The sequence below is a fragment of the Notothenia rossii genome (assembly GCF_949606895.1).
Source record: "Notothenia rossii genome assembly, chromosome: 2".
Lineage (NCBI taxonomy): Eukaryota > Metazoa > Chordata > Actinopteri > Perciformes > Nototheniidae > Notothenia > Notothenia rossii.
In genome coordinates this window covers 91,873,171-91,894,552 of record NC_136904.1, presented here as the reverse complement: position 1 = coordinate 91,894,552, position 21,382 = coordinate 91,873,171, and the positions used below count along the sequence as shown (strand labels likewise).

Here is a 21,382-nt window from a genome sequence, read left to right as displayed (position 1 = left end):
GTTTCCTCGTTTCACACGGTACAGTTTTACAGTCGAACTTCTGCACGCCCACCGCCTCCATCCCACTTATTACAATATTCCCTTGCAGCCAGCTCACCGGGCTAAATAAGGATGTGAAGATCAGGAAGACGGTGAGATGCCATGTTGTCCAAATTTAGAGGAGCAGATTAAAGTGAGCTGGCCGGGTCCTCCGTTCTAAAACAAAGTGAAGAGAGAAACTGTGAAACACACTCACAAGCCCAGAAATACACAAGTGGTCGCCAGGATTTGAAGTCCAACCATCTCAAAGATTCTGGAGCTTTCCTTCTGTTGGTGTGTTCAAAACCGCAAGGTAGTAATTGTTCTAAGAAAGGAAAGGAAACATTTTGGATTTTAACTTCAAAACTCCGACTGTGTGTGAACAACGACTTCTCAGATGATTTGTTTTTATGTTTTTTAACAAGCCTTCTCGTATGAAAGCTCTGCAATGCATTAGTTTGAATGATTTCTTTTCTTCTGAGTCGATTACTTTTATACGCTTGTTTTACGGGGCTGCTTTGTGTGCTCGTATACCACGCTTCACAGGCTTCTGATGGAAAACAGTGAACTCTCCAAGCTCGATTTTCTCTTTTCAAATGTGCTCAAAATAAAACGCTAGTCTTTTATTTGTCAAAAAATTATATTGTGCAAATAACAAAAGAGCGTCTGAATTTAGAATCTACCTTCAGGTTATGTTGAGTGTATTTAAAGACACTTCTTGGAGTCTGATTCTATTCTTCTTAACGTGTAGTAAAACTTCTTCTTGTCTTGACCACCTGTCTTTGTCTTTTCCCCAGGATACTTCGGTGCAGAAAATGGGCGGAGGCAGGAAGAAGACGGTGTCCTTCAGTAGCATTCCCTCTGAGAAGAAGGTAGAGCAATCTGTTATATAATGATACAACATCAAAAGAACGGTATTTTCACATGTATCTGGTCATTTCACTATACTCTCAGATATGTTTGTTTTGTGAAGCCCTTTGAGACAAATGTGTTTTGTGATACTGGGCTGTATAAATACATTTGAATAACTAGAGATGGCAAAAGTACACACGTCCTTTACTCAAGTAGAAGTACAGATACTCGTGTTTAAAAGTACTGACTAAACTTCTTTATTCAAGTCAAAGTAAAGAGGCTTTGAAATGTACTTCAGTAAAAAGTACCCATAACTAGCAGCTGTTTTAAAGAGTACCTGACCTCCCTTTATATTAATAGAACAATAATGTCATTGTTAGCTAATGAATGTTTCCATGGTGACCAACGGCAACATGACAACGTTTTCATTGGTCCCTCTTCTTTAGAGAAGACCAGGAAATGATGGATACACGGATCGTGTTCAAATCAATAGGCACGCAATGACTCTAAATAATAATGATCACGCCACCAAACACACATTCAGACTAAAGTAACCAGCCTGTTTGGAAAATGAGAGAAGTAGAAAGTACAGGTATTTGAGTTCAACATGTGAGAAGTAGAAAGTACAGGTATTTGTGTTCAACATGTAAGAAGTAGAAAGTACAGGTATTTGTGTTCAACATGTAAGAAGTAGAAAGTACAGGTATTTGAGTTCAACATGTGAGAAGTAGAAAGTACAGGTATTTGAGTTCAACATGTAAGAAGTAGAAAGTACAGGTATTTGAGTTCAACATGTAAGAAGTAGAAACTACAGGTATTTGGGTTCAACATGTGAGAAGTAGAAAGTACAGGTATTTGGGTTCAACATGTGAGAAGTAGAAAGTACAGGTATTTGAGTTCAACATGTACGAAGTAGAAAGTACAGGTATTTGAGTTCAACATGTACGAAGTAGAAAGTTCAGGTATTTGGGTTCAACATGTAAGAAGTAGAAAGTACAGGTATTTGAGTTCAACATGTGAGAAGTAGAAAGTACAGGTATTTGAGTTCAACATGTAAGAAGTAGAAAGTACAGGTATTTGTGTTCAACATGTAAGAAGTAGAAAGTACAGGTATTTGGGTTCAACATGTAAGAAGTAGAAAGTACAGGTATTTGGGTTCAACATGTAAGAAGTAGAAAGTACAGGTATTTGAGTTCAACATGTGAGAAGTAGAAAGTACAGGTATTTGAGTTCAACATGTACGAAGTAGAAAGTTCAGGTATTTGGGTTCAACATGTAAGAAGTAGAAAGTACAGGTATTTGAGTTCAACATGTACGAAGTAGAAAGTTCAGGTATTTGGGTTCAACATGTAAGAAGTAGAAAGTACAGGTATTTGAGTTCAACATGTGAGAAGTAGAAAGTACAGGTATTTGAGTTCAACATGTAAGAAGTAGAAAGTACAGGTATTTGTGTTCAACATGTAAGAAGTAGAAAGTACAGGTATTTGGGTTCAACATGTAAGAAGTAGAAAGTACAGGTATTTGGGTTCAACATGTAAGAAGTAGAAAGTACAGGTATTTGAGTTCAACATGTAAGAAGTAGAAAGTACAGGTATTTGAGTTCAACATGTGAGAAGTAGAAAGTACAGGTATTTGAGTTCAACATGTACGAAGTAGAAAGTTCAGGTATTTGGGTTCAACATGTAAGAAGTAGAAAGTACAGGTATTTGAGTTCAACATGTACGAAGTAGAAAGTTCAGGTATTTGGGTTCAACATGTAAGAAGTAGAAAGTACAGGTATTTGAGTTCAACATGTGAGAAGTAGAAAGTACAGGTATTTGAGTTCAACATGTAAGAAGTAGAAAGTACAGGTATTTGGGTTCAACATGTAAGAAGTAGAAAGTACAGGTATTTGTGTTCAACATGTACGAAGTAGAAAGTTCAGGTATTTGTGTTCAACATGTAAGAAGTAGAAAGTACAGGTATTTGAGTTCAACATGTACGAAGTAGAAAGTACAGGTATTTGAGTTCAACATGTACGAAGTAGAAAGTTCAGGTATTTGGGTTCAACATGTAAGAAGTCAAAGTAAAAAGTCGTCAGTAAAATAAGTAGTGGAGTAAAGTACTGATACCAGAAAATGTACTTAAGTACAGTAACAAAGTATTTGTACTCCACTACTTCCCACCTCTGATGGTTGACTCCCCCCCAGGTGAGCAGTGCAGCCGACTGCCTGGCCTTCATGCAGGGGGGCTGTGAGCTGAAGAAGATCCGGCCCAATTCCAGGGTCTACTGTCGGTTCTTCACGCTGGACACAGACCTCAGCTGTCTGCGCTGGGAGCCGTCCAAGAAGGACTCGGACCGGGCGCGCCTCGATGTGTCCGGCATCAGAGAGGTCCGCACGGGGAAGAGCACCGAGACATTCCTCCACAACGGACCAATCACAGAGCAGCTGGCCGAGGAAGCTGCCTTCTCCATCATCCATGGGGACGACTACCAGGTACAGAGAAAAAAAACAGTTTAAAGACATATACACATACAAAAAATAATGTACTATAAGACTATGAAAGATTACTCCAAGTATAGAGTAACACACAATGGAAATACTCAAGTAAGCTACCTCACAATGTGTACTTAAAGGGGACCTATCATGCAAAATGCACTTTTGTTGATGTCTTTTCTACATAAATATATGTTCCCGTTGTGTCGGGGAACTCACAAAGTGTCAGGAAACAAAACCTTCTATTTTTCCCTCCGTACCCAAATCTCTAAAAACGGGGAACAACGGAGCTGATCCAGATTTGTGTCCGATATGACGTAATATCTGAAATGTGGACCCACGGCCCAATCAGAAACGTTGCTATCAGAAACAATGCCCGACTGTTTTGGACGTAATATGGTCGGTGTTTACATTAGCATGGCTAACACTCAGAGCTAACCTGTACTGGAGAGCATGTGTGTGAAGAAGCAGGAAGTAAAAAGGAATTCACCTTGTGGTATAACCGGCAGGAGAGAAAGCCTTTGAGCTCCATACTGTTTCAGAAATAACCCTTGATGTGGTTTGGAACATGATATGGCATTTAATCACGTCAGCATTTATCTCAGTATCTGACGGTGGAATTCTCCTATTTTTTTTTTAAGCTAAGGACAGGGGCTGGAAATAGCAGGGTGTCTGTTTGGTATTTTGAGCAAAACACTTCATAGACACGTTTTTTTTATGTCTGAGACCTATAATATATGCCTAAATATAGTACAATAGGAGACCTTTAAGTGCTGTTCTTGAGTAAATGTACTCATCACGTCCCCCCTGCTCAGTAACGTCTCTCTGTCCCTCCACAGTCTCTGGATCTGGTTGCATTGTCTGCAGACGTGGCGAACATCTGGGTGACGGGGCTGCGCTACCTGCTGGCTCACCCCTCAGTGATCGGGGGGGCGAGGGGAGAGGGGGGCGTGGGAGGGCTGGGTGAGGGGGGGTGTGTGGATGGGAGTGTTGGGGGGAGGATGAGGAGCGAGTGGCTGGCAGCAGAGTTCTCTCAGGTCGATGAAGACGGGTACGGCATCGTGTCGGAGGACGTGGCCGTCGCTACCATCTGTAAACTCTGTCCTGGGATCAGGGAGGCCAAGGTGAGGGGGCTCTCAACTCCTTTTACATTTAAATAAAACATGTTTAAGTATTTTTATTGTATTTTTTTTTAGAATTTTAGAATTTTCTAATTAGATTTTATATATTTTAATAAAAAAATTAAATAATATATACACATTATTATGTTTTATCTGTATCAGGTGACTTCATAGAGCACAAGGACATAAATATATTGCTATTAGGATTCAATTATATATAAAAAAAGTTGCAAAATATATTAAAAACTATTATAAAAATTAGAACTTCATATTTTCAGGGAGGCCAAGGTGGGGGGGGGGGTGGCGCCCTTAATTGTTTTTAAATTTAAATAGTATTTTATTTTATTTTTTACAATTTTTAGATTGTTTTTATTTCAAACGTTTGTTGCTGTTTTTTCACATATTTTTTTTTGGACATTTTTATTCACGTACAAAACCACATATAGTTCAGTATACAATTGAATTAAAGACCCATTGAAAAAAGAAGAAAATTATAATAATAATAATAAAAACAAGCAAACAACAGTGACATGGAAGCCTTCTAACTTATTACAAATGTTTTTATAATAAATAATATTTAATATGTTTTTAACTGTATCAGGAAACTGACGGAGAACAAGGACATGAATATAGTCCTATCAAGATACAATTATATAAAAAAAACTAGCAAAATATATTTAAAATGATATAGTACAATGATTTAAATATATGAACGATTTAATATATGTAAAAAATATGTGGGTAGAACATTCATACAAGAAGGTTGTATACCTAATATACGTCAAACATTAAAGATGTGTTTGACATAAAGCATGACATGTCACTTGTTAGACACTTTTATCCAAAGCGACTGACATACTCAATACTGTGGACAATCCCCACAGGAGCACTTTGGGGTGAAGTGTCTCAGGGACACAACGACATGCTGACTGCAGTGGGGTTTGAACCTGTGACCCCCTGATCCGAACACCAACGCGCTAACCCACTGCGTCACACACTTCCACAATATTTTTAAATGATTTAATATCTGTAGATAATCTTGAGTCATTTGGTCCACGCTAAAATGTCCTGTCCCAGTTGTCTGGTTTCAACACAGCTCAGACAGATCCTCCATGTTCTGGTATAAAGCAGAGGAACACACTTCCTGTATTGACTGAACACCTCAGTAATCAGGAGTGTGTGTGTGTCGCCTCCCTTCACACACTGCAGGAGAGGTTTGTTCTGTAATTGCTGCAGAACTTTTAATCCCTTCCGTCAATTAGTTTAATGTCATGTTGGGTTTCTGGAGCTCAGTTAGACACAATCTGGGTTCTTCTCCCATGTTTACTTTTTCTTTGACGCTGACTGAACAAAGAATCTGAAAATATAAAAATGGAAAGAGGTGACTGCAAAAACACAAACACATTTAGGAAGATTATACCAGAGAGGAGATTACTTTCTGAGCCCAGGGTTAGATGCATTGATAGAAGAGGAAGCATATGTCAGAGAAGGAATGATTTATCATCGTGTATTTAATGTGGGTCACTTTAATATCCTTATTCAAACTATCAGGCTTCAATGGGTGCATGAGGTGTAATGTTTTCCTTGCTCTAAGAAATGCTGTTTTCAAACACGTACAGCGACTTTATACTTGTACGATACAGTGTTCGTGTGAAATGTGAAATATGCATGGGCGTAATTTCCAATGGGGACAGGGGGGACATGTCCCCCCCACTTTTCAAAATCCAGTTTGTGTCCCCCCCACTTTTCAAATGTGTTTTTTTTTTTTACGCAAGTAAAAGTGGTCATTGAGGAGCGTCTGTGTGTGTGTGGCAGGAGCGCATTTTGTGTGAGAGAGAGAGACAGAGTGAGACAGAGAGAGTTACGGGGGTTATTGTTAGCATCTGGTGCTAGCTCGGAGCTAACGGAGATTAGAAGCTGTTTCAACAATAAGGAGAGGAAGAGTTCTCTCCTGTCGGACTGAGAGGCTGAGGTAACATCAGCTCAGGGAGGTAAAGGACTCGCTGAGTGATTAGATTGTAAACTTTAGTCTAAGTTATCTCAGTGGGTCTCAAACGGTTTGGTCTAAACAAATATGTCCATCTATTTAATATAGTTGTTTAAAATAAGTAAAACAATTATTCCAATGTCAGTAAAGAATTAAAAACACAGTTTGAAAGGGGAGTGATTAGTAAAATATGCATAAATAAAAAGAAAGAATGCAGACTAGGTAAGATAAAGATCGGAGAGAGGAGTATATCAATGATGTGTTATTGGTTGTGAGAATATTCTAATGGTTTTTGGAGTGTTGAAATATATACAGTTCTGTTTCATATGAGTGTTGAGAGCTGTATCCATAAATCTCTTAATTTGTGACCCAGATTGATGCCTTTAACTTCAATTTAAAGAAAAAAATCTTACCGGGGGTGCATGCCCCCGGACCCCTCTATAGGATGTGAGGTCATCACAAATAAAACAGGTTCATGGATAGATAAGTTCGCACACTCATTATATACACTACACATTTTTCTTGGATTAGTTAACACCATAGTCCTTCATATATATGTGTAGAAAGGCAGGAAATGGAATTAAATAGAGAACAATGTTTGATTGCGGAGGACCCCCTGTTTTGTGTCCCCCCCACTTCTCAAACCAAAGTTACCCCCTTGGAAATATGTATGCATTATTTTGTTCTGAAATGACCAGTCTTCAGGTTGTAGAAAAGTGTAGAAATTTGCAAATTATACACAGGAATGAACTGAAGGTTTACAGTGTGGAGTACGAGGAAAGTCTCACAAGATGTCACGGGGTGTGCCTTAATATAACTAATAGTGTGTAGTAGAAGTTAAAGAGTCTGTTGGTGGGGGTCCCGGGCATATTGACTGGTCCAGCAGCAGCTGGGATTGCTTTTATATCATTCATCCAAATCCGGCCCGCGACTTCATTTAATGTAGCCCGCAAGAGCTTGCAAAGAATATAATAAGTTTATTATACGGTTACATGCCGCTTTACAGAGGCATGTTGCATGTCCCACAATGCATCTCATTTTGTGACATGCGCATTGAAGAGACTTGCAATTATTTGCCCTGGACTTCTGCTTTCAAACGTAGTTAGTTATTACCCTATCCGATAATAATCCAATTAAGAGGCAATAATGTAATATAATACATTATTTTATATATATATGTATTTTTATATAGTCTTAAAGTTACAACTGGCCCTTTGAGTGCAACCATAATGCTAATGTGGCCCGTGATGAAATTGAGTTTGACAACCCTGATCGCAAAGTGCTTAACTCTTTCATTAATATGTACCTTGTTCATTACATGGCTTTGTTGAATACTCAAATCTTATTGGTCAATTAAGACATTCTCGGGCTGTTATTTATGTATCAAACCACTGCTAAGGATGCTCTGATCTTCGGACCATGTCCAAATGCCACTCCAAAGAAAAACTTATTTTTAGCATCGTCATCTGGGACCGAAAAAACACATTGCTTAAGTTACTCCATCGGAAACACCAGGCAGTACTTTTTTATTTAGGTGGATCTCCACCTACCGTCATTTTTAAGTTACCGTTACCACAGTTCTAGTTGTTGCCGCAAAAACAGACTATTTCTTCTTACAGTAGTTGAAGTGATTTAATCGTGCACTAATGTACATCTCCCAAAGATATTGAAGTGACTGTTATTTTGTATATATTGATTGTTGTGCTTTTATGTATGTCTTAATGTGTGCATATGTATAAATGTGTCTGTTGATATAGATATATACATATTTTTCTATATATTTGTTTTTGTATTTGGCATTGTGGGAAAGGGGATTTCGATCTCTCTGTCTGTACACACAAACTGAAAGATTGACAATAAAGTTGACTTTGACTTTTGACTTCAATCATCTGCAGATCATCCCGTTTATAACTCACCTCCCTCCTCTCTTCCTCTCAGGTGCGTCAGCGCTTCAAGGAGATCCAGCGCACCAAGGAGAAGCTCACCTCCCACGTGACCCTGGAGGAGTTTCACGAGGCGTTCGGCGAGCTGTGCACCCGGCCCGACGTCTACTTCCTGTTGGTGCAGCTGTCCAAGGACCGCGAGTGTCTGGACCCTCAGGACCTGCGCCTCTTCCTGGAGACGGAGCAGGGTTTATCTCTGGCCACCACTGAGGGCTGCTGGGAGCTCCTGAGGCGCTGCGAGCCGTCTGCTCAGGGCCGGGAGCGAGGCCTGCTGGGATTGGACGGATTCGCTCGATACCTGCAGTCTGCAGAGTGCCAGCTGCTGGACCCCGAACACCTGGGGGTCTGCCAGGACATGAACATGCCTCTGTCTCACTACTACATCAGGTGAGGGGCTTTTATTTACTCTCTTATAGCCAGATGATTGCATTATTACAGAAACTACGTTGTTAAAGTTAAACTTGTGTTAAAAAGACAAAATAAGGCAAAACTAAATCCTATGCTGCTTAGTGTCCAGCAGCATAGGATTACAAAGCAAATGTTGGAAGTAGGATATTATTTGGAGCATTGTAATTAATTATGTTCCATTTATTGTGTCCCCCAGCACCTCGTACCGCTCCTACCTGCTGGACGATCAGGTCCACGGCCGAGCGGACCTGGGGGGTCTGATCAAAGCTCTGCAGACCGGCTGCCGCTGCATCGAGCTGGGAGTCACCGACGGCCCAGAGGGAGAGCCTCTCCTGGGGGTGGATTATGGTCCAGACATTTCCCGCCACCATCACCACCACCACCACCACCACCAGCACCACCAACACACCCCGGTCACCGTGCGCTCCGCTCTGGAAGTTGTCAACAAATACGCCTTCCTGTCCTCCCAGTTCCCCCTGCTGCTCTACCTGTGCCAGCGCTGCTCTCCGGGACAACAGCGCACCTTAGCTCAGCATTTAAAGAAAGTCTTCAGCTCCCGTCTTTACACCCCGGAGACTTTTCCTGCCAGCCTGGGGGGCCGAGCCACAACCTTACCCTCCCCCGAGCAGCTGAAGGGGCGCATCCTCATCGTGGGGAAGAAGCTGCCTCAGGAGCAGGACGCGTCTGAAGGGGAGATATCTGAAGAGGACGAGGAGATCGGAGGAGGGGGTCCTCTGGCTGGACGAAGAATGACCATCCCTGGCGAGGAGGAGCTGGGCGTCGTCTTGGTGGTGCCTCCTCCGTCCCAACCCAGGAAGCTCCGCCTCCACAAAGACCTGTCAGATTTAGTAGCGATCGCTCGTTCGGGAAGTCGCAGTTTCTACGCCCAGAGAGCCACCTACAAACCGCAGCAGTCTCCCCCCAGCAGCCCCTCTTCTCCTGGGACTCCTTCAGCTCCTGAGCCTCCTTGTTGGACGCTTTGCTCCCTGGGTGAAGGGGAAGGAGGGCGTCTGACCACCGAGAGCCCGGAGGACCTGGTGATGTTTACCAAGCGCACCCTGACCCGGGTACGACCCAGCTCTGTGCGCCTGGACTCTAGTAACCCCAACCCTCAGGGGTACTGGAAGGGAGGGGTCCAGCTGGTGGCGTTGAACCAGCAGACCCCCGGCGCCATGCTGGACCTCCACAGAGGACGCTTCTCTCAGAACGGAGGCTGTGGGTACGTTCTGCGCCCGGCTGTCATGAGGGACGAGGTGTCGTACTTCAGCGCTCACACACAGGGCTGCGTGCCGGGGGTTCCCGCTCAGACTCTGAGGATTAAGGTGAAGATATTTATATTTATATCCACTTTTCCACTTGCAATGCAGAAACCACATCCAGATTAAATCCACTAAATAGAAATAGGACAGAGTAGATTATCTACGGACATTAAAAGAAACACATAAACCGTAGTAAAAGAGTGGAAAGAGAAATAAATCAAACCTTGAACAAGTTGCTTTGTACAACTTGAGGAAAGGTCTTCAAACTTGGCCAACATGTCCACTTGGACTCAAGGATGAACTGATTAGGTTTTGAAAGGTCAAAACATGGAGGTTAACGGCACCATTGGTTGGTATGTATGTAGCCATGAGGCATGTGATTCTGTTTTTTTTCTTTTTCACATAAGACTGCATACAATTCACAGAATGAAAACAGGAGAAGTCAAGAAGTCCCCTTTTACGTAAGAAGAATGACAAACAATAACAAACAAGGACAAACATCATTTTGAAAAACACCTGAAGATCACCCGGTGTGTAGGAGAACACCAAAGGCTTCAACAATCAGGACAAAATAATCAAACACTAATTTCTCTCCTTGAAACGTTGCTGTTATTATAACATATTAATGAGTGCGAGTGAAGAGCCTGTCGTGTGCGGGAGTCTTTTGTTCTGCAGAAAATCAACAAACAAGCACTCGACACGAGGAGAACAACTGACTCTAATCAGGAGACAACAGCCAAATAAAAACAAAGACATGCATGAACAAGTGCCAATTATCCCAGTCTTTCATCCAAGTGTGCATGTGTTCACACACACACACACACACACACACACACACACACACACACACACAGATTCATAAACCATGGTGAGACTCATTATGTATCAGATTCAGAATCAGGTTTATTACCAGGTAGGTTGACACGTACGAGGAATTTGACTCGGTGTCACTTAATAGACCCTCCAAAAAAACGCGGGCTAAAATCCTTGATTATGCGATTAAACATATGCGGGGTTTTTATGTGATTTTATGCGTTGACATTGCGCGAAGTTGCGAAAAAGAATTGATTTTTTTTAAAATATTGGGCTGTCTTATTTATTCTCTCTCACACACAACCTGCCACTAACGTTAAACCCCTTTCCTATTCAATTAAACACATTCAATGTTTATTTATTGTAAAAGCAATTGGGCTATTTTAATCACTCTCTCTCTCTCTCTCTCTCTCTTTCTCTCTCTCTATCTCTCTCTCACACTCTCACACACACATACAATGCGGGGAATATGCGGCCTTTTAAAAATCTGCGCCATTTTTCTGATTATGCGGTAAATTCTGATCGCGTTTTTCTGGAGGGTCTAACTTAAACACTTCTCTGTGTTTCTCTGCTCAGGTGATCAGTGCCCACAACCTGCCAAAGCCTCAGGGCTCGGGGGCTAAAGGCGAGGTCATCGACCCGTACGTGGTTCTGGAGCTGCACGGCGTCCCGGCTGACTGTGCAGAGCAGAGGACTCGCACCGCCGCTCAGAACCAGGACGACCCGCTGTTCGACGAGACCTTCGAGTTCCATGTAAGACCTTTTGCACCTGGGAGGGGTTTCTGTCTAACGCAACAGAGGCTGCTCTGTTGGTGATTAGCACTTTGCTGAGAATAATGCAATTTTAGGATGGTGTGAAATCTGGAAAATGCTCATGTTTTGAAAACAGGTAAGTGTTTTTGACTCTTTCTCGCAGATTTGGTGATTGCAAGTAAGGCTCTCTGCAGTGACCAAATAAGGCTCTTTGTTTCGAGCACGGAGGGCAACAGCCTCTTTAATGATAATAACGAAAACAATCTTTATTTTTATAGAAACAGTGCAGCTCAAAGTGCTTTGACACTTTGGCACACAACACAAAACAAACTGAGAATAAGACACCATTTAAAGTCAGACGCTAAAACATGCAACATGTGTATATGACAACATGGAATAATAAGGGTGATATATAATGTTCTGGCAAGAGAATAAATACAATAAAATAAGACAAAAGTTCACAATGGATAACCCGATAAGTAAAAGCAAGACAGAAATTTAAAAAAAATCAATATAAATAAAAAAAATAATAATAATAGTAATAAAAAAGACCAGTAAAGGGCGATATTGCTGACTAAACTCCATGTTACAGAAGTATGTTTTCAAAATGTGTTTAATAAAGTAAGAGTTTGCCTCTTCAAAGGTCCCGTGCCATTTCTACTGATCATAATTCCATTGTTGAGGTCTACTAGAATAGATTTATATTGTTCAATGTTCCAAACTCACATTGGTTTCTCATACAGCATCTCTGTATAGTATGTGTATTCACTCTCTGTCCTAAACGGCTTGTTGGAGCTCCTGCCCCAATGGTGTTTGTTAGCAGCCAGAAAATGACACCAGTAATGACAAACAGATGAGAATACTGCGTGGGGTCTGGGTGCCGTGTTGGCGGGACGTTGAGGGTCTCGCTGCTGTGAGGAGCAGACAGTGTGAGCTGGGTTACTGCTGGTGTGGTTTCCTGCTTGCTGCGAGACAGCGAGACATTGCGAATGGACGCGGGAAGGTTGCTGAGTGGGCTGCAGCACCCCCATCTGCGAGGCTCCACTACCCCCCCCCCCCCCCCCCAAGCGCATCACAGTTTTGCCGCTGAGAGAGTGAGTGTGTGTGTGTGTGAGGAGCTCCACGGATTGGTCACTGGGTCCATTTGGATATGGCCACGTCACTGTACCCAGGAAGAAAAAGAGAAATGTCCAACGAGGCGTTCTGGGGCAGCAGAGACAGGTCTTCTCTGTGTTAGAGTTTTACTCCCTACAGGGTGCACTTTGAGGGTTTGTGACTCTGCAGACGGTGTACATGCAGAAAAAGCTACATAACACACAAGGGGACGGGTGATAACCAGAAAAGCATGACATGGGACATTTAATATTTCTTGCTGTTTCTTGAGTTTGGGATTGAAGTGGATAAAAGCCGCTCCTTCATATTTTGTTGAGGAAGGTGGGGTAGGTAAGTTTGAGAAACCGGCTCGAGATACACTTTTTGTTATATTCCATGGAATGCTCTTAACATCCCGATAGCAATGAATACATTAAATGCTTTGACAAAAATTCATAGAAAAATTTCATCTGTGGAAGCCGTGGTACTGTAGAAAGCACGACCAATCATCTGAGCCGGCCCGGCTAAAGTAACTGGATGGCCTACCTGCCTGTCAGCCTTCCATCTGTGCACAAACTTATCTCGTGCCCTCATTGGTTATGTGCGCGTTCGTGTGTGTTGGAGGAGGGGCTCTGGAAGGAAGTGGCAGATTTTAACCGGTTGTGTATTTTCAAATTCTAGCGCACTCGAGCTGGTTTCTCCAAAATGACCTACCCCACCTTTAAATAGCACATGCAAAGTATATATTTAATATATAAAATAGGGCATGATAAAGCAGTAATGCATCTTTATCGGAAGGAAGTCATTATTGGCATATGGATTTGGGTGAGGCTTCACTAATGTCGAGTCACATTAATCCCTCTTTTAAAGACGCAAAACATGTTAAAATACAGCATATAAAATCAACTTCATAGAAAAATTAAAGTTTTGTGAGACACTGAAATACATTTTTTCTTTCTTAGTTGAATTGGGGATGTTGAAATGCACATCCCAAAATGTTAGATACTGAGAAAAGCAGCAGGCTGTTCAAGCCATTTATATAACTGCATGACAGCTCTTCATCATAATCCTGTTAACCATCCGATAAAGAGCAGAAATATTATTTTAAAATTAGAATTTTCTAGATTTTGTGTCATTTTTCTAAGAAAGATTAAATGTCCCAGGATCCGAGGATGTATAAAGTCCCATTTAAGTCATAATTTTAACTTAAAAATACAATAAATCCTGTAAATCTGCAGCCTTTTCGTGAATGAGTTAATCCATTAATATAACCATGCATGATTTTATTGCGTACAAGAATTGTCTTTTAATGGGCATTTAAAAGTGCACTAGATTAAAGATTTATATGATAAATATTTATTCATATATTACATAATTTATTTTTCGAGCACAAGAGAAAAAATGTCAACAGCATAAAAGAGGCTTATGTGATTTTGGAGAGGTCCGAGGTCAAGGGCGGCAAGATTTAAATGAGGGTGCTCCTAATAATACACTTACTGTACATCTGCAGGGAATTTGTTATACAGTAAGAGACGTGATCTGATGTCTGTCGTGCTGATGGGACTTTTTTAACCGGTCACGGACATCAGTGTGGCTGAGCCATGAAGACAGACTGCCACAACTAATACAGCATGTTCTCTGTGTGTGTGTGTGTGTGTGTGTGTGTGTGTGTGTGTGTGTGTGTGTGTGTGTGTGTGTGTGTGTGTGTGTGTGTGTGTGTGTGTGTGTGTGTGTGTGTGTGTGTGTGTGTGTGTGTGTGTGTGTGTGTGTGTGTGTGTGTGTGTGTGTGTGTGTGTGTGTGTGTGTGTGTGTGTGTGTGTGTGTGTGTGTGTGTGTGTGTGTGTGTGTGTGTGTGTGTGTGTGTGTGTGTGTGTGTGTGTGTGTGTGTGTGTGTGTGTGTGTGTGTGTGTGTGTGTGTGTCATGAAGGCTCCAAACTAGTTGTGTGATACACATAAATGAGTCAGCCTTTTGGCACTTCCTGTTCCTTTGTCCCAATGTCTTTGGTTAAAGGCATTAAATAAGGCCTGTGGTTAACACAAGCTGAATAGATTATCAGTAAATACCCCATTGGTGAATTTAAAAACGGCGGTTGCTATGCTAACAAATGTCTAAATGAGACAACTTATCGTCATCACGCCCAACATTAGCCACCTTTAGCTTAGTGGTGGTGACGTGAAGTCATGTGACCGTGCTGTAGTTCCTTTATAGCCCAACATTAGCCACCTTTAGCTTAGTGGTGGTGACGTGAAGTCATGTGACCGTGCTGTAGTTCCTTTATAGCCCAACATTAGCCACCTTTAGCTTAGCGGTGGTGACGTGAAGTCATGTGACCGTGCTGTAGTTCCTTTATAGCCCAACATTAGCCACCTTTAGCTTAGCGGTGGTGACGTGAAGTCATGTGACCGTGCTGTAGTTCCTTTATAGCCCAACATTAGCCTCCTTTAGCTTAGCGGTGGTGACGTGAAGTCATGTGACCGTGCTGTAGTTCCTTTATAGCCCAACATTAGCCACCTTTAGCTTAGCGGTGGTGACGTGAAGTCATGTGACCGTGCTGTAGTTCCTTTATAGCCCAACATTAGCCTCCTTTAGCTTAGCGGTGGTGACGTGAAGTCATGTGACCGTGCTGTAGTTCCTTTATAGCCCAACATTAGCCACCTTTAGCTTAGCAGTGGTGACGTGAAGTCATGTGACCGTGCTGTAGTTCCTTTATAGCCCAACATTAGCCACCTTTAGCTTAGCGGTGGTGACGTGAAGTCATGTGACCGTGCTGTAGTTCCTTTATAGCCCAACATTAGCCACCTTTAGCTTAGCGGTGGTGACGTGAAGTCATGTGACCGTGCTGTAGTTCCTTTATAGCCCAACATTAGCCTCCTTTAGCTTAGCGCTGGTGACGTGAAGTCATGTGACCGTGCTGTAGTTCCTTTATAGCCCAACATTAGCCTCCTTTAGCTTAGCGGTGGTGACGTGAAGTCATGTGACCGTGCTGTAGTTCCTTTATAGCCCAACATTAGCCTCCTTTAGCTTAGCGTTGGTGACGTGAAGTCATGTTACCGTGCTGTAGTTCCTTTATAGCCCAACATTAGCCTCCTTTAGCTTAGCGTTGGTGACGTGAAGTCATGTGACCGTGCTGTAGTTCCTTTATAGCCCAACATTAGCCTCCTTTAGCTTAACGGTGCTGACGTGAAGTCATGTGACCGTGCTGTAGTTCCTTTATAGCCCAACATTAGCCTCCTTTAGCTTAACGGTGCTGACGTGAAGTCATGTGACCGTGCTGTAGTTCCTTTATAGCCCAACATTAGCCTCCTTTTAAATAAATATTAAAACAGCAACACAACATAATTCACAAATTTAAAAAAAGCCGGTCTGAAGAGTCTGGTTGATGGTGTCGAACGCTGCTGCTTTATAGCCTAACGTTTTTTTTTACTTCAAAAATCATAACATGGTCTTAAAATGAGGAGATTATCCTTCTGAATAAAACATGTTAGGCGTGTGCCTGCACCAGCGTTATGATGATTTACCTTGCTGCATACTTGAGTATAGTGGTGACGAGAGGACCTGAAAGGGTGTAAAGTGAGAAGATGTGAGGAGAGTTTCACAGTGCACAGATTGAGCCTGATTTTACCCTCCAGTTGCTCGCCCTCCACTAATTTCACCATTCAGCTCGAGGTCACGACGCCTGATTAATTGCCATCAGTTGGATTTCTAGCTTTTCAGATTTTTTGGTCAGCTGTCTTACAGTGAGCAGTTTCCAACACGGCTGCTGTCAAAAGATCTGTTATTAACTGCAGTAGTTCTAATATTACTGGAGTAGTATTTTACATACTGAAGCTGCTGTGATTTGAACCTGAGCTTCACTGCAGAACAGAATCTGCCAGACAGCTCCATATTTTCCTTACTTTATTAAAACGAGGTTATGTTTTCGGCTTGGTTCACCATCTGTTTGTCTGTCAACAGGAAAACAGAAAAAACAACTGCCAGGATTTTTATTAAACTTGGAGGATGTGTGTAGCATGGGCCACGGAATAACTCATAATATTTTGTAGATATATTGAATAACAGGGCGGACACAATAAACAGCATTTCAGTTGAAAAAAATAGGGGTAACTTCAATGTGGGAAGATTTTAAAGTCTCGGACAAATGGGAAAAGATCTGGTCAAATATTATCTGGCTTTATTTATTGATAGAAAGGAAGAACCTCATCAAGGCATGTAGATTTCATTTTGATTGAAAGGTAGGCTATTGCTAATCAAAGTCCCATCTATAGTAGAGATGGGACTTTGATTAGCAATAGCCTACCTTTCAATCTAACTATTTTTTTGTTCATTTTTTGTAGTGTATAGATTCTATACACTACAAAAAATGAACAAAAAAATAGTTAGCAATGCCGGACCTCTTAACACAAAGAACTTTGCTCAGCTTTATTCCTATATATACTAAATAAAACACAACAATTTACCTATCTAAGTTCAGTAAATACCAGCTAACAGAATGACTTTGATCAACATTGTGATATATGCCATTTGTGCTGCATTTCGGTGGTGTCGGGACCATTTTGAAAATGTGTGCCTAACTGGAATAATATGATTGCAGCTCGGGGAATTCAGCAAAGGCTTTTTGTGTTGTACACATTTCCACTCTCTTTGGGATGAGATTACTCTGTTTGAATAGATCATTTGAGTTGTCCAGGACAAAAAACATCAGTGGTTTTGTGCTCGGTTCAGCAAGAGCTTTAAATCTGCAGGTTTTGTGGTTGTAGAAGGGCAGATTAAAGCATGTAGGGTTGGAGATTTAACAGAAAGAACAAGATGAATAAAAACGGACAGTGCCTCGTTGGCCTTTTGATGAAACCAGAGGCTGTGTGGACTGAAGGAGGGACAGACGAGGTCACGCTGTCCAGTTGGTGAGTATCAGACTGTTGAAGCATGCGCTCATATGTCTTCATCGCTCGTCCTCCAGGCTCTGACACAGCGGACACAGGGCAGCCGCATCAGCACACACTTCCAGAACACACACTTCCAGAACACACACACATACCAGGAGTTATCGTCCTCTGACAAGATGAAAAACAAGGTCAAACTCATATCACGTGAGACCTCTGTGGCCCACTGCGCATCTACAATACACACTGTTTTCACACACACATGTTCATATATCTAATATGTATATATATAGGTATGTTCATTTTAATTCATTTCTTATTTTATAGTTATTTTATCTTTCTTTTTTTATCTTTCATTTGACTTTAATGGTATTAATCTGTGTGAATCTGTGCGGTCCTGTTTTTCATCCTCTCCCTGTTGCTGTTAAACTACTGAATTTCCTCACGGGGATTAATAAAGGTCCATCTTATCTTATCTTATCTTTAGCCACTACAAAAAGACTTAGGCCCCGTCCACACGGAGACGAAACTGATTTCGAACCGAAGTCTATTTCAAAAAAGACTTCCGTCCACGCGGAATCGGCTCGAGAAACGTGTCCGTCCATACAAGACCGCTCGAAACCGCTGGAGACGCTGTAGTACATATGCCGGGCCTGTAAGTGGCGCTGTACTTCCGCCACAAAATACACCAAAAGCAGCGAATAAGACCCCCCGAGCATGGGCATAAGGCCTAAACAAACAAACAAACAAGGTAGAAAAAGGTCAAATCTGTATCACGGTCAGTAGCGTCTGGAGCAAGAACGCAACCCTGTGATCCGCCATTGTTGTTGTTGGCGAAACGCATCAGCAATGACGCGGCGGTGAGCAGGAGAGGTGGGGAGAGGCGGGGCTATGGCGTCATCGATTCAGGAAATGATCGTTGCAGGCGTACACACCGAGCCGCAAGCGTTTCGTCTCCAGACTTACCCACTTTGAGAGCCGTCATCAAAGTGTATCGGATTCGGGCTCCGAAGCCGCGGCTCCGTTTCGGCCTCGTGTGGACGATCCGTCTATACCAGGGGTTCCCAACCTTTTTTCCCAAGAGTCCCCCCAAATGACTCCTGTCACAAACTAGATGAATGTGAAGTATTTTGTTAAAGGAGGATGAAAGCGTAACTAAGGAGCACTATTGGAGTGACTCTGATGGTTATTGGACTCAGGATTAATTCATGTGGATTCCCGCTGTATGAAGAAATTAAAGGACGGCGCAAGTTGAAACAATTCACAAAGGGATTAAACTGTTTAAAACACATGCTCAGAGTAAGCCGGATTTTGTCGATGTGTTTATGTGGATTCAAAAGTCGTAAATAATCTACAAAATGGAGGAGACCGATCTGATCGGAGCAACTGTGACAAATAATCCAACTGAAACCGGCATGGACCATGACTATGTTTTAGAAATGCGCTTATCCATAAAAACCTGGTTTGGACACTTTACGGGCAGAAGAAACATTTCTATTAAAGAAAGAATTATACATTTCTGTCTTTTTATGCCTTTAATAGCTACTAACATGAATTTTTATTCAAATTAATTAATCAATATTTTTATATATTGTAATGTGTCAAGGCTTTTAGTGACAATCATGTATTGCTTTACAATTATATGTAAAAAGAAAAGTCTAAATATGATATTTGGCCTCAAATCATCTGAGGCCTGGCGCCCCCCTGAAATCTTTGGCGCCCCCCGAGGTTGGGAACCACTGGTCTATACGATAAAGAACTTTAGCGGATACAACTGAAACCATCTCCGTGTGGACGGGGCCTTATATTCATTCAAATTGGTTGCAGTTAAATTGCATTGTGGGTAATGTACACACATAAGAAGAAGGATATTTGAGACAATATCTCAGGTCTGCTGCATCAGTCTTGATCGTCTTTTAAACTGTCCGTCAAAGTTTAATTTGTAATTCAAGTTTTCCAATAGATAAACAACATCATGCTACAACACATTGCAGTGCCTTAATTGAAAACCAGTAAGCAAGGAACGCTACAAAATGAAATGTGGATAATTTAAAGTAAATAAAAAGAATGCTGTTGGCAATGCTAATTTGAGTACTTTTAAATGCGATTAAATTACAATACATTAACATTTTGACCTTTCACTGCTCTCAGCTGCTGCGGGTTCACACGCTCATTTTCATTTAAAAACATGTTTTTGTACAGAAATATGAAATCAGCCTTTTCTAAGAGCCAGCTGGGGAAACGTTTTTTTAGTCTCTTATGAGTTTTGTTCTCTCAAACTTGTAGGACCCATTTTTTTCCCTTTCAGGATATTATGTTATTTGTATTTTGCATAACACTCTTCTAGAAAAAGGAAATAAACGGCCATAATTAGTTTTTGTAGATTAGTTTTGGATCTATGGAGAGAGTTTTGTCTGTCGCATTAAAGTGTTAGCTAACACACACACACACACACACACACACACACACACACACACACACACACACACACACACACACACACACACACACACACACACACACACACACACACACACACACGCACACACACACAGAGACACACACACACACACACACGGACAGAGACACACACACACACACACACACACACACACACACACACACACACACACACACACACACACACACACACACACACACACACACACACACACACACACACACACACACAAGCAGTATATATACTGATAAAAGTGTGTTACAAAACCTACATTCAGTCAGTGTGACATGTTCTGCTCCTTCATCCATCACACCCAGCTTCTTCTTCATATTACACACACTTTACAGACTACTTTAGACTGTGTCTCTTAATTATTTGTGAGACATTGGCATAAACAAGACACTGCATGCAGCTGTGTCCCAATTCAGGAGCCAATTCAAGACCAATTAAATTGTTTCTCCGTCATTCATCAGTACAGCACTTTAGTAAATGTACTCAGAAGATATTTTAATTTAAAGCAGTAATAACACAGTGTACTCATACTAGGTTACAAGTTCTAACTTCAAAATGATATTTAAGTAAAAATACAAAAGTATTTGTATTGAAATAAGTATTAAAAGTAGAAATGTGTAAGGTTTCCACTTTTGTTACAAAGCTTAAAATCTTAAGGGAATATGTGAGATGGTGTGTCTCAGTCGCACTGCTGAGTTCATTTCTATCAGAGCCTGAATATGGCTTTATAACATGGCTACACACACACACACACACACACACACACACACACACACACACACACACACACACACACACACACACACACACACACACACACACACACACACACACACACACACACACACACACACACACACACACACACACACACACAAATGCACAAACACATGCAGGCTTGAGGCAAGTTTTATTTCTCCTCTGTGGGAAATGATGGATTGGTACTGCTCTCTGCTAAAGTTACAACACCATCTGTGTGTGTGTGTGTGTGTGTGTGTGTGTGTGTGTGTGTGTGTGTGTGTGTGTGTGTGTGTGTGTGTGTGTGTGTGTGTGTGTGTGTGTGTGTGTGTGTGTGTGTGTGTGTGTGTGTGTGTGTGTGTGTGTGTGTGTGTGTGTGTGTGTGTGTGTGTGTGTGTGTGTGTGTGTGTGTGTGTGTGTGTGTGTGTGTGTGTGTGTGTGTGTGTGTGTGTGTGTAGATGGCCATGTATTAGATGCCAATGTTTTATTGTGAAGTATGTTTGCTATGTGTTCTTCTGCACAGGATGAATATGCAATGACACACTCCACGTAATTTGTCCTCCCACT

General features: G+C 41.7%; 1 protein-coding gene across 1 annotated transcript in view; it reads left to right on the top strand.

Annotated features, from left to right (window-relative positions):
- Positions 1–21,382, top strand: part of plcl1 (phospholipase C like 1) — a 94,676-nt gene that overhangs the window by 56,847 nt on the left and 16,447 nt on the right. The window contains exons 2-7 of the mRNA XM_079662796.1: positions 816–890; positions 3,060–3,347; positions 4,187–4,471; positions 8,394–8,785; positions 9,003–10,128; positions 11,455–11,631. Coding sequence (XP_079518922.1) covers positions 816–890; positions 3,060–3,347; positions 4,187–4,471; positions 8,394–8,785; positions 9,003–10,128; positions 11,455–11,631 — 2,343 coding nt within the window. The remainder of the gene's footprint in view (positions 1–815; positions 891–3,059; positions 3,348–4,186; positions 4,472–8,393; positions 8,786–9,002; positions 10,129–11,454; positions 11,632–21,382) is intronic.